Source organism: Pterocles gutturalis, unplaced genomic scaffold, assembly GCF_000699245.1.
Source record: "Pterocles gutturalis isolate BGI_N339 unplaced genomic scaffold, ASM69924v1 scaffold23189, whole genome shotgun sequence".
NCBI lineage: Eukaryota > Metazoa > Chordata > Aves > Pterocliformes > Pteroclidae > Pterocles > Pterocles gutturalis.
Genome location: NW_010136433.1, coordinates 25,646 through 39,670, shown reverse-complemented (window position 1 = coordinate 39,670; position 14,025 = coordinate 25,646). Strand labels below are relative to the sequence as shown.

Here is a 14,025-nt window from a genome sequence, read left to right as displayed (position 1 = left end):
GGCTGAGGGCACGAGAAGGCCCGAAGTGGGGCCGGTTTGGGGGATTTCCTCTTTTTATGTTTTAACCAGCATGTCTTCAGCAGTCCGTGCTGGTGCTTGGTGGCTCTCGGAGCAGGCTAATCCCCCGCCTCCCTCCCTGTGCGGTGTTTGTGTTGGCAGACGGAAAATGGGGTGCTGCTGCCCTCGCTGCAGTCGGCCCTGCCCTTCCTGGACCTGCACGGCACCCCCCGGCTGGAGTTCCACCAGTCGGTGTTTGACGAGCTGAGGGAGAAGCTGCTGGAGAGGATCTCTGCCATCGCTTTGGAAGGGAAGGTCGAGGAGAGGTTTGTCGACAGTCTTGTTGGTTATTTGGCGTGAGCTGGGAATTTTGTGGGAAAAGGAGAATTAGGTTCCTGGGGGATCAAGTTCCAGTGGCTTTGAGATGAACCACTTCGGTCCTTTACTCTTATGTGGCACTTAGTCTCTTGCTTTTATATGTTTTCAGATACAAGAAGCTGGAAGATCTGCTAGAGAAGAGCTTTTCCCTGGTCAAGATGCCTTCCATACAGCCGGTGGTGATGTGTGTCATGAAGCACTTGCCCAAGGTAAAACCACTGCACTCGTTGGCCTGTTCCATTACACCTCTGTTGTGTAGCTTCCCTTAGCTGTGCTGTCAGGTGGGCTGCATGCTCCCTCTGCAGACCTTCTGCAAGGTTGTCGTTCAGTGTTAGGAACTGACTGAAGATTTACTACATTAGTGTATCTGCTAACAGCTTAGTAGACTAAATCAAAAAGCATTTTACCTTTTCATAGTCACATGAGACTATTTCCCTATTTAATTAAATATATGCAGCTTCCTAAAAGTAGTCAAATTCACGGATAGGTGATTTTTTTCCACAGCTGATTTAAGTAACTACAATAAGTAGAAAATAAGATTTGAAGCATGCAACTAGAAGTACAGGAGTGAGATTCAGATCTGTGAAACAGAAATCTCTAGGAGTAGCCTTGTTAAAAGCATCATATTGTATTTAAGGTAGGGGATTTAAAACTGCTACTAGAACTTTTGTAAGTTGTGAGTTCTGAAACGTCACCCCAAATCTCAGCATCACAGGTTTAAAGGAAGTCTTTTTTCCTCTTTGAAAGAAATAAGAAAAAATTTGGTGCGTAATTTGGTTGTTGAAGTTCAGTGTCTTAGGACCACCTTACTGTTACAGGAGTAGGTACGGCAAAAGATGAGTCCGTGATACTGCCTGTTGTTTAATTGTGTTGTTGTGTAAATTACCGGACTGCCTGAGATTATGACTTAAATGTCTTCTGTAGTCTGTTACTTATTACTTGGACAGTCAGGCAGGTGAGCTGCTTTGGTAACTGCTCTGTTGATCGTAGGTCCCTGAAAAGAAGCTGAAGTTAGTAATGGCTGATAAGGATTTGTATAAAGCGTGTGCAGTGGAGGTGAAGCGCCAGATTTGGCAGGACAACCAGGCTCTGTTTGGTGATGAGGTGTCTCCGCTGCTGAAGCAATACATCCTGGAGAAAGAAAATATTCTCTTCAGCAATGATATTTCTGTCTTGCACAATTTCTTCAGTCCATCTCCCAAAACAAGACGTCAGGGAGAGGTAAGGACAAGGAAACCTCTTACAACATGCTTGTGAATGGAATTAAATCAGCTTTCAGTCAACCTCGTCAAGTAACAGTGTCCGTTTCACCTGCCTAACTTTGCTGCTGCAGTTGTTTAGGCAGGTAAAGTATTTGCAAGAAGTACCAGGCTGTTTTTTCCTACATATCTTGATTTTTTTTTATTTTAATAGTTACTTAATGCTGTGTAATAATTTATTAGTGCTCTAAGCTATTTATCCACTTAAAAAAAAAACCAGCAAGGCCAGTTTTTTTCTTTATTGTCACTCAGGCTTTAATATGCCTCAGCTGTTCTGAGTTCTGAGCATCTATATCAAATCAGTTTGAATATGTTAAATTTATTTTCTTGGGACTTTTTTTTTAGCAGGACATAGCCCAGCAAAAGCTTTGTTGTTGTTATTAAAAATGGAAAGGGACACTGAAAGTTATATCTAGTCTGACATTCAGCAAGTTGCTCTTTGCATGGAATTACATGAGGTGGCTGATCTGATCCAGCACTCAGACACAGGGAGGGCAACTGCTGCTCCTCCCTTCCCTCGCTGGAGCTCTGGCAATTGTCAGACCCTTCTGTGAGCTGATTCAGCTCAGTAATTGCTACTGAAACTTTAGCAAATAAAACCAGTAAGTAGTTTTCCAAGACAGTGAGTTGGATCCGCTCAAAGCAGAGATCACCTGGCACCGAAGCAATTGGAAGGAGATGGGCTGGATCACACAGGCAGCCGTGATGTGGGAGGGAATTGTGGCACAGGCGTTAGGAGGAGTGGGTCTCTCCTCTTCTTGGCAACAGAGAGCCATTGCAGTAGTTCAGCTGTGATGTGTTGCTTTATCTCAGGGGGCTTGTGCAAATATCAGAGTTTCTGTAAGGACCTTGCTATCGAGAACGCTAAGGAATTGTAGTGATAAGGCAGCATAAGCTTTAGTTTCAGAGAGGGTAGCATGTCTGTTACGTGGGGGGGGTTGATTTTGGTCTGCTTTGCTTTCAGAAACCCGTTTAGTGCAATTTACTCCAGGTTTACACTGCAGACTTGTGGTTTAAGCCCAGCCAGCAACTGAGCACTACACGGCTGCTTGCTCACTCTCCCGTGGTGGGATGGGGGAGAGAATTGGAAGGGTAAAAGAAAGAAACTCATGGGTTGAGATAAAAACAGTTTAATAATTAAAAATTCGTAAGGGAAAAACCAACAAAGAGAGACAAAAATAGCACCCAACAAAAACAAGTGATGCAAATGAAAACAATTACTCACCTCCATCCGAGTGATGCCCAGCCAGTCGCTGAGCTGCAGCCTCCTGCCAACCTCCACCCCTGGTTTTATTGCTGAGCATGATGTCATATGGTCTCTGGAATGTCCCTTCGGTCAGTTGGGGTCAGCTGTCCCAACTGTGTCCCTTCCCAGCTCCTTGTGCACCCCCAGCCTGCCCGCTGGTGGAGTGAGGAGCAGAAAAGGCCTCGGCTCTGTGTCAGCAGGGCTCAGCACTGAGGAAGACATCCCTGTGGTATCAACACTGTTTCCAGCAGAAATCCCAAACATAGCCCCACACAAACTACTATGAAGAAAATTAACTCTATCCAAGCCAAAACCAGTACAAACCTTCATTCTCACACCCATAGCCTGAAGGTAGAAAGAAATACAAAAAGAAATCTGAAGAAAAGTGAGTTTTGTTCATGTTACAGTAATTGTAAATTCTATTAATCAGTAACAGGTACTGCTTCTTATCTGTTTCACATAGCTGAGTACCTGATTTTAGAAATGTTTCAATTTCCTTTTGCAAGAAAACCTTTTCTTGACATTCTGTATGCTTTCATTATGGCTGTGAAAGATTTGGTGAGCATCGCTTGAACAGTCTTGGAAATGTTTGTATAAATAGTTCCTTTTCAGGAACTCATGTCAATGTGGATGTTTCACTCTTGATAAGTCATGTAAAAGAATTAATTTATGTTTTGTGTGTAAAATAACAGCATCTCTTGGTACTGAGTGTGTGTTTTTTCCACTTTGAGCTTAGGTGGTTCAGAAGCTGACTCAGATGATTGGGAAGAATGTGAAGCTCTACGATATGGTGTTGCAGTTTCTGAGAACATTGTTCCTTCGGACAAGGAATGTTCATTACTGCACACTACGGGCAGAGCTCCTGATGTCGCTGCATGACCTGGAAATCAGTGAAATCTGCACTGTTGACCCCTGTCACAAGGTATTACTCGTGTGGGGCAGATAGGAGTATTACTGGAGAATTTTCTTTTCACTCGCTCCTGTGTGTACCTGCTGCACTGCAGGGCTTCAGCCAAGAGAAGATGACTCCTCTCTGTGAAGAGAGTTCAGACCTTGAATCCAAAAGTCATCTTATATTCCTTGGAACTTCAGGTGAAAATTTCATCTTGGTTAGCCAGCAGCTTGCTTTCATCTCATAACCCATAAATCATTCCAATTTATGGTACTTGTGCAGCGTTAAAAACTGTCTCTAATCTGTTCTACGTAGATGCTGCAAAAAATAATAAAAACCATTAACTAGTCCCAGGGTCTTAATCAAAGCTTGTTTCCCTCCCTGGTGTGATATACTCCATCTGTCAGTAAGCTTTGTGGGTAACATTAATACTTTGGATCTTGAATTATAAGAAAATATTTAATTATTAAAATACTGGGGGGTGACAGGTGTGTTAATGTCACACCAGGATCTTTTACTGGTCCTTTGTTATGGTTAGCATCACTCTGATCTAGAACAAGGCTTTTTCTCTTATGTAATGTTGCTGAGTTTTATGTGCATTCTGCTTAGAGAGATTATGTCCTAGAGTGGTGATGAATGTTACTGCATGCTTTTTAATGTCTTCTGATCAAGAGTCCCCAGATTGGTATCAGACAGTGAATAGAAAAGGGCAGTTCTTGTTCAAGTTACAGATCATTTTCAGCAACCTCATTTTGCTGCTGCAAAATGCACTGACTGCTGCAAGGACAGTGAGCCACGATGAAAGCATTTCAGAAAATTCAGCAAGTTCTTCTTTTTTGACCGGTGAAATGTTTGGGAAAAATGTATGTATTGTTTTCTGAAAGGAGAAAAAAGCCCTTAATTTTAAGTCAGATAAAATGTTTCACTGAACTGTCTTTTTCCATGGTGACCATACAACTATAAAGCAGAAGCACCTCCCCTGTAAAAATTCCGTACTTGGAGGGTGGCAGTGTTATTGGAGTGGCTGGAATATCCCCTGTTATGATTGCTAAGTGATGCTGCTTCCGTGAGAGCCTCCTACTTCTGTAAATCCACACTGACCAGGTGTGGTGGGCAGCAGAATATTTTATGCATGCCCGTTCCTTAATTGCCAGGGAGTGCCTGTCTTGGGAGGAGAGAAAGTGACACCAGTTTAGTGTACACTGGTATCTCTGACCTCCTTTTGGAACGTTTGTATTTCTGACCTCCTGTATTTGTGACCAGTTTGGTACCATACCTAACTGTATCAGTGAAGCGTATTAATTCCAGATACTTGGAGGTCATTCAGAGCCTGTTTTCTGTGACATTGTCTATTTTATTGCTGGTTTAATGAGTTGGTGTGGTTCATAAAGCTTTCTCCTTTTTTGTAACAGTTCACCTGGTGCCTTGACGCTTGCATTCGGGAAAAATTTGTGGACAACAAGAGAGCTCGGGAATTGCAAGGGTTTCTGGATGGAGTGAAGAAAGGACAAGAACAAGTGTTGGGGTAAGGCTGAGAAACTGAAAATGGGTTCCCGGCAGCCACAACATCTGACAGGTATTGTAGGTGTTAATTCTTCCCTCGAGCCAGCTAACAGCCCGCAGCTCTTCTGTGCGGTCAAATCGTGTGCATGTGTGACGTTAGTGCACTAGGGCAGAGCCAGGGATGTGCTGGTGACGTAGCTGGTGCTGCTTCACTTGCCAGACCTGAGTCCCCCCCTGCGGCCTGGTAACTGGCTGTGGGACATTTCCTGCTTGATTTCAATGCAGAAGACCTTTACTAATTGTTTTCAGATAGCATGCGCTTTCAAGTCAAAAAAATAACATTCATGGTGCTTTTACAAGGCAGGAGAAGGTTCATCTGCCCTGGCTGGCAGCAGAACGCCACGGCAACCGCTTGCTCACCCTCTCGCATTCTGGGGATGGGGGAGAGAATTAAAGGGGTGAAGGGAAACGAGATAGGGGTGAAGGGAAAAGGGTTGAGATAAGAACAACTGAATAATTAAACTACAATGATATCGACAATAATAATTGTAATATATACAAATATACAAATGAGTGACACACAGTGACACTGCTCACCACCCAGTGACCAAGGCTCAGCCTGTTCCTGGCCAACAATCCCAGAGCAGGGAGAGTCCTGAAACTGCAATGCTGGGAAAGAGATAAGACCCTCAGCCTTCAAGAGACCGAGAGTGCAAGATGACTCCGAGAGAGGGGCAACCCAGAGAGTGAGAACTTCCGGACAGAGCCTCACCTCTCTCCTGGCCATGCCAGGCATGGGATGGAACAGACCATGGGCCAGTTTGGGTCTCAATCCTAAACCCAAGGTCAGATCCTGGGCTGGTCGCTGGGGCTGTGCTCCCTCCCAGCTCCTCCTGCCCCTGCAGACACGGGCACAGCAGAGAAACTGGAAAGTCCTTGAGTGTCCTGGCAGCAGCTCTGCCCATCAGTGTGAGATCAGCTTCTCCTCAGCACAAACCCAAACACAGCCTCACACCGGCTAACGTGGAGAGAGTTAACTCTGTCCCAGGTGAACCAGGATGCAGGTGGACGCCTGTAGGTAGCAAAAGACAGAAATTCAGGTTTTGCATTACCTTAGTAAGGGTATTGTTACAGTACTTGACCTGGGTCTACCTCTCTTCTTAAACTCAGCAGTGCGTGTGTGTTTATAACAAAGCAGTGTACTCACACGCACACTACTCTGATGTTACATCTGATAGTTGACAGAATCGCAACAAAGAATAGACTGAACAATTTCACTACTCCAGTGAAACACACTGGTGTCCTACGGCTGGATGTGGCACTGTATGGTAGGGTTGGTTGTTATGTATGACATGTATTTGATTTTTACTTCTCAGGGACCTATCAATGATCCTGTGTGACCCCTTTGCCATTAACACCTTAGCCTTGAGTACCATACGGCACCTGCAAGACCTGGTTGGGCAGGACACCTTACCCAGGGTGAGTGTTGCAGCTTGTGTACCTGCTCTGAACTATAGTCTTAACTGAATAGCATTCATCGACAAAGGACTGGCGCTGTAGAAGTATGATTAAGTTCTCAAATGCATGTGTGAAGTGAAATAAGGGAAAGGTGATACTACCTATCCATTTGTAGCACGTACCTTGGAGCTCTGCAGGAGCACTCTTTGGAGATGGGCTTTTTGGAGCTCTCCAAACTGACAAGTAATTCTTTGCATGGCTCATTCTACCCTAACAGCTATGCATATATAGAATCATATACAGAATATCTGCCTCCCTGCTTTGTCCTTCCGTGGGTTTGCCTAACAGCAGCAGCCTTTTTTCCCTGCCATGGTAAATACGATGGATTAGTTTACACTGTTCTGGTCTGTTGGCTTTGATACAATACAGCTCTTGCAAGTGGTGTCTGCAGGAGGTGCTTAAACATTAAAGGAGGGTCGCCTTACACGTGTCTGAACAGTGTGAGGCCTTATCCCCGAGTTGTTAAATTTTGTTGCTGGATTGAATAACTTCCTCATGACAGTTTAAGACTGAAAATTGTTTTGGTTCCAGGGTAGAATATAAATGAATATAAATTGTCATTCTTACACATGCTTTCTCTTTCTTGTTTCTGCTGAGATGACTTGATTTGTCCTGTCACATGTTATATTTCAGTACACTAATTTGGCTGGACACATTTAAAAGGAACGTGATCAGGTCAGCTGCATACTTCTTGGCACATTATAAAATGTTACAAAAAACCACAAGCCCTCAGGTGTGTCTGTCATTTCATTCCCATTTGAGGAATTGGTTGTCAATTAAATCGGAGAACAGAATGTCTCTAGCAGTCTTTGAATAAAGCTGCTAATCCAGGAGAGCTTTGAATGTGAACCACTAGTTCCAAATAAATATCTCTATGTGCAATATGTGGAACATCAGAATAGCTGTTTTTCTCCTCTTTTTTAAATTCGAGGAAAGCCCGGATCTGCTGCTGCTCCTTAGGATGCTGTCTTTGGGACAGGGGGCCTGGGACATGATTGACAGTCAAGTCTTCAAGGAACCAAAGATGGTGAGCTGTTTTGATGTTTAGAATTTAACGCATTTAATTAAATAAATTTAAACTTGTTTATTATTTTATTGTGTCCCTGATTTAACGTTCATTCTGCATACCCCTTGTCATAGCTTTATTAGAAGAAACAGGTAAGTGGTCACAGCAGCAGCTCAAGTGGACATGTTGTAAGCTTCACTGACCTGCTTTTTTGTTTACATGAATGCCTTGCTCTTACTGTTTTAAAATCAAACTGTAGGTCTTAAATTCTGCTCTGGTTGCTCTTTGTTCCTGGGAGCTTCTACGCAACTGACGAGTTTGTTAAAGAGATCTTGTCTGAGGAAAACAGGATTTCAGAGGCTAGTCTGAAACTCTGGTACCAGTGCAGGAAGTTTTCATTGACCTGAAAAATGTTTTTCCCTTCCAGGGATCTGTTGTAGCAATTTTGTGTAGTACCACATTTAGCTACAGTCTTTCCATGCCCTGGAAATACTTCACAATATATGGGTTCAGCCTTCAGCTGAAGGAAGGCTGACCATGGTGTTGCACAGTAGGACTGTTTCTCCAGTTTGCTGTTTCTGTTCTGAACTGTAAAGCAGCAAATGTCTACCTAGGGGGATGTTTGAAGCCTCCAAAATATATATTACTGGCTGATTGCATGTTTAAATTTACAGCAGGAAGGGTGTGCATTAATACTCAGATTGTAACAGTGAAGGTGACCAAAACTCCAAGAGTAACGCTGTGATTTGACTTGCAGAGGTGCTCTCATGAATCTCTTAGAAAGAAACTGTGAACATTGTTCCTAATCTGTTTTTAAAATCTGTTTTAGTTGTGATGGCCACAAGCTGTAACCTCCCACTCTGTGAATCTGGTACAACACAGGTTGATCAGCCTTGTGTGAGGAGATGCTCTTTCTTGTTGCCATTCTAGCTGTGACAACCATAGCTGTAGCTTAGGGAATGAACAAAATGATTTATAATTATTGATGAAAGCAGTTTGGTACCATTCTTAAGATGTGCAGTGCTTGCAGCAGGGTTGGAAAAGGTCTCTCAGAAGAAATGCTATGTAGTTGTCAAAAGAAAGAATTTGAGGAGGAGTATTTTTGTAGGTGAGGTGAAGTACAGCTTTCCCTAATTGCCAGTGGAACATGTGGAAGTGAATTATTCAAGAATTTTGACTGGAAGTGGGTGTCCGAAAAGTTGTTTTCCTACGGGTAGGATGTGGCTCATTTTATTGCCTCCCTGTTTGTTACGGCACTGCAGGACCATTAGGTGGCATGAACTGATTGATGAAAGCGTTGTTCTTTTCCCTCTTTTCTTCCATTCCTCTAAGGAAGCTGAGTTGATCACAAAGTTCTTGCCTATGCTGATGTCCTTTGTGGTGGATGACCACACGTTCAGCGTAGATCAGAAGCTGCCCTCGGACGAGAAGGGACAAATTCCCTACCCCAGCACCATTCCTGAAGCTTTCACTAAGTACGTAATCTGCCTTACCGACTTTGTGTGTATAGTCTTGTTACCACAGCAAAACATCAAGGAGCCAGCCAACGCTGGCAGGAAAAAACACTGCGTGTGGTAAAGTGAAGACTTGCTTGGGGTAAGATTCAGTCCCAGTTAATGAAGCCTGAACTTTTCCTTTAGCAGAACGGGTTTCCACCATGATTCCTCAAATAAAATTTATCTACATAATATTTGTTGTAACCCCCATTCTTTGGGCAGAGTGAATACGAAAGTATTCGGTATTACAGCTTTCAAATCTGCTGCTGGTGTAGCTTCCCAGGCAGCGAATGATGAGGGTTTGAGTGATACCTGGGTGCAGTTGGACAGGTGCCCGTGCTTGGTTCTGAAGAGTGGTGTTGTAAACTGTAAGGTTGGCATTCTTGTCACACAGACACTCATTCTCTGTTGACAACCTGTCAGTCCAGATGAGTAAAAGAAAAAGATAACTAAAACCTCTGTGTGCCATGTTGTATTCAGATCTTGCATTGATTTCCAGCACGTTCCTTATCTTTATGCCAGAATCTGGAGTAGTGTGTCTTGGCAGTAGTACTCTCCTCTATGACAGTGTTGATATTTGACCTTTAGAAAACTAAAACAAAAAAGTATTGGACTTTGTATCATTTTTGAGTATTTGGGCTTCTTCTAAAACCCATTTTTAATAGCACTTTTGGATTGCGACACAGTGCAATATTTGCTGAATGATAGATTTTTCTGGATCATGGTAGTGAGCATAGCGATGATCATTTACTTGGTCACAGAGTAGCTGCTCTTCACTGAGTTTAGCCACTGCTGTGACAGCTTGATTGTTAACCAGCAGTATTTTAAACCTCTTTTTAAATTTAAAAAAAACCAAACCCACCAACCAGTTTTAGCTTCATTGATTAAGAAACTTTGCTTCTGCCATAACAGATTCTTGCAGGAGAACAGAATTGCCTGTGAGATTGGGCTGTATTACATCCTTCACATCACTAAACAGAGGAACAAGAATGCTTTCCTTAGACTCCTGCCAGCTCTGGGTAAGTTTTTGTCTCATTTTCCATTCTATAGCTGTTTGCCTTGTACTGGACACCCAGGAGGCAAGTAAACTGCAATGAAAGTGATTTCAGAGTCTAAGACGTAACGTTCTGCCTTTGGCTCTTCTGGTGACTTAGTTGTAAGGCCCTGCAGAAGTGTTTGGTTTTGTCTGCAATTAGGATACGTGTCTGCAGATCCAAGAACTTAGGGCTAGTGGCTGAAGGTCAGTGGTTCCTTAGATCGAAGGCTGTATGAACAGTGAGATTCATTGAGAACTGTTTGGCATGAACTGAAAGATGAAAGAACAGGTGGCTTAATTCTGCCGCTGCTCATAGAAGTTGCAGGTGGCCAGAAATTCTTGGGACTTGGCTTTGTGTGGGGAAAAACCCTGTAACAAAACAGGACTGAACACAGCCTTAAATTCCTCCCTGGGATTGCCTTCATCCCTGGGGTAAGTTGCACGAGAGCTCTGAAGCAATCTTAGGAATTGCAGCTCCCAGTAATGTCGGTGGGGTTTCACTTCCCACTCCCTCCCCCCAACCCTGGTGTTCTGTGAACCCTTTGCTGAACTGTCAGCTCACTGACACGGGTGAGTTTTCCACTGGTACGTGATTTGCATCTGCTCACTGCAGGAGTGCAAGGAGGTGGATGTGGCTGTGAACAGAGGATGGTGGAGAGGGATAGTAGGGGGCTTTGGGATTTTGGCAGGAGCAAGCTATTCTGTGACTTCAGCCTTGGTGTGGGGCTTTCTACATATTCTCACCCCTCTGCTCCTAATCTTTTATGTCTGGAAGATCAAAGCCACCTGCCTTGGCTAAGTTTTAAAAGCCACTAAGGGAATCTCACTGCAAAGTTTTCAGTCTGCTGTGTAGTCAGGGTTTGGCCTATCCATGTCAGTCTCAGGCTCTTTCTTTTTCATGTTGTCTAGTCGAGACATTCAGTGACTTGGCCTTCAGTGATATTTTTCTGCATCTGCTTACTGGTAACCTCACGCTGCTGGGTGATGAATTTGCACTCGAGGAGTTCTGCACCAGTCTCTTTGATGGTTTCTTTCTCACTGCCTGCTCAAGGTAAAAATTATTTTCCTCAGGAGAAGTGAGTTTATGGGATAGCTGAGAGAGTTTATACTGAACTATAATTTAATAGTTCAGAAAGCTCTTCACATATAGCAGAAACGTTTAGCCTGATGCTGTCTTTCTTGAAGAAAAGGCTTATATTTTGTGATGAAGTTTTTATCAGCAAAATTAAGTGTTGATTATGAATTATTGTCTAAACTGTAGTTTGTTATTCATAAGTTGGAGTTGCAACAGACGATATCCTTCACGCTTTGCAGTAGCTCTGAGTCTGAAGAGTTAACTTCAGCTCTTTGCTGTATCAGCTGCCCGCAGAAAATCAGTTTGTATCTGTTAATTCTGTTAAGTCAGTGTGGTTCAACTGGTGGCCTGCAGACCAGATCTACCCCCAGGAGGCTTCCCCAAAAGTGACCAGAACCTCTGTTCAGGCACAGCCGCATGTGCCACTGCGACCACTTCCTCCACACTAACGGAGGGACAAACATCTTCCTGCATCAGCATACGGCCTGTCCAGCGGAGACCAGGTGCTGCCACATACTGCAGGCTGTGCTTAAATCTCCCCCTCCTTCCTCATGGTTGCTACAGTTAGTCCGCTCCTGGTGAACAGTTACATGAATTGCTTGGAAGTCTAAGGCAGGGTTAGCACTTTGTAGCATGCAAGCTGCAATTCTCGGGTGTTTTGGAAAATTGTAACAATGCTGCCGGTCTGTGGATGTGTGAATTATTCTGGTACTGTTGCTGTAGCTTGTTCTCAAGATGGTGTTTGTTTGTATCAGTAACTCTGCTTTAAAATTGCTTTTTTGCAGAAAGGAGAATGTACACAGACATGTGCTAAGACTGCTGCTTCATCTGCATCACAAAGTGGCGCCTGCCAAATTAGAGTCTCTCCAGAAGGCTTTGGAACCCACCAAGCAGGTAAGAAGGGAAGCATGAGAACGGACAAATTAATTGCAAATGAGCACAGCTGCCTTTCCAGACATTGCTTAATAGAACATGAGCTCTGCTTTCCAAGTGTACCACGTTGTGTCTTAATTACCTTGTAGCTTCCTCTTTCTGTGTTGCTTTGTGTTCAAACACACTGGGTAATTGCGTACTTAGTGTTCTAACTTGTAACAGCTAGAACAAAGTGTGACTCTGCTGTTTTTCCCCTTCCTAATTCTTATTCTGCAGAGTGGGGAGGCTTTGAAGGAGCTTTATAACCAACTCACTGAGAAACTGGAGCTTCGCAAGCCAAGCCCAGCCGAAGTGACCGAGACTCCTTCCATGGAACTGCCCTTGCCCACTGTGCCCACACCGGCCTCACGCTGAGCTGTGTCTGTAGTGCAAGAGTGAGATGGAAGAACTGACCTGGTGCTCTGCAGCGTGAAGGCACTGTACTGCCTTTCAAGTGTCTCTACCTACAGGGTGGAAACAAACAAACAAACAAAAAAAAGCCACTGAAGGTCTTTCAGGAAACACTGCAGTTTACCCAACTCCCTGGCTCTGGCTGGTTAGAAAACGCTGTATGCAGTGCATTGCAAAGGTTTACTTTTCTTAGATAGCTGAGTGTCTTCTTCTAGATCCACTTAAAATCTGACTGTACTACTTTTTTTAAAAAAAAAAAAAAAAAAAAAGAAAATGTGTATTTTTAAGCTTGGCATCTTGTATTTTTAAACTCTACTTTAAGAACTGCTCGATGAGTGTTTTAACTGTGTTATGGTTGAGCAGGTAGTGAGAACTGCGCAAGGCTAACCATAGCTTTCTTCAGTGTTAGTTTCCTCCTCTGGGTCTTTGACATATCCTTCTGTTAAGCATCTTCTCCAGAGGAATAAGCTCCACTGATAAAATGTCTTGTTTGAGGTACATGGTAAGACATGCTGCTTTAGTCAGAGGTGTCCCCCACTGTCAATAGACCAAGAAGCAGTCAGCAGCCATCTCTCAGCTAGGCTCTTGCAAAGAAGGACAGAAATTGAACCATTCTCTCCCCTTTTCTCCCCACTTCTCTTCAAGGAGTAGCTTGAAATGAGTGCTGGAGCCAGTGAAAAAAAACAAGACTAGCATGTTCCCAGTGACAATAGGGTTTGAGTGTAGGTGGAGTGAAATTCTGTCTTTGAAAAACTAGCCTGTTCTGCCTGGATCATGTGTCTGTACTGCTACAGTTAATTCCTGTTCTGCTTTTATTGCTGCCTCGGTGTAAGCCTCAGGTAGAGTGTGCAGGAAGATGGGCACGGGGGAAAAATGAGTTGTGTGAGTTTACAGTGGACTTCAGAATGATTTCAGCAGGTACAATATGCCTGAAAAGAACTGTGTTGCCAGTTCCCTGTAAGCAGGAAGGTGCCTGCATGAATTGTTCAGAATTGCACAATAATTCAGTTCGGAGGCACCTCGGAGGGTCTGTGGCCCAGCCCCTGACTCGGAGCAGGACCAGCCCAGGTGAGGTTGCTCAAGGGCAGGAATTTATATTTACCTTTGAGTTTTACGAGGTTTCTGTCGGGTCATTTCTCCAGCCTGTTGAGGGGTGTCCTTCTGAACCGCAGCCCTGCCTGGAGTATTGGCCATGCCCGCAGCTCGGTATCATTTGCAAACTTGCTGAGGGGTGTGTTCTGTCTTCAGGCTGTAAATAGAGGCATGAAACAGTCTTAGCCGCCCCATTAGTGACCC

The 14,025-nt window shown here is 43.9% G+C and overlaps 1 protein-coding gene across 1 annotated transcript; it reads left to right on the top strand.

The window, feature by feature from the left end:
* Nucleotides 1-159: 159 nt before the first annotated feature.
* Nucleotides 160-12,991, top strand: NELFB (negative elongation factor complex member B; the record flags this gene model as incomplete). Its single annotated transcript, XM_010082306.1, has 12 exons — nt 160-323; nt 485-584; nt 1,366-1,596; nt 3,617-3,802; nt 5,185-5,297; nt 6,652-6,754; nt 7,725-7,820; nt 9,132-9,274; nt 10,208-10,314; nt 11,241-11,382; nt 12,192-12,300; nt 12,556-12,991. Coding segments are annotated over 12 exons (1,632 nt in total), but the record flags the coding sequence as incomplete, so codon positions are not given.
* Nucleotides 12,992-14,025: the final 1,034 nt, after the last annotated feature.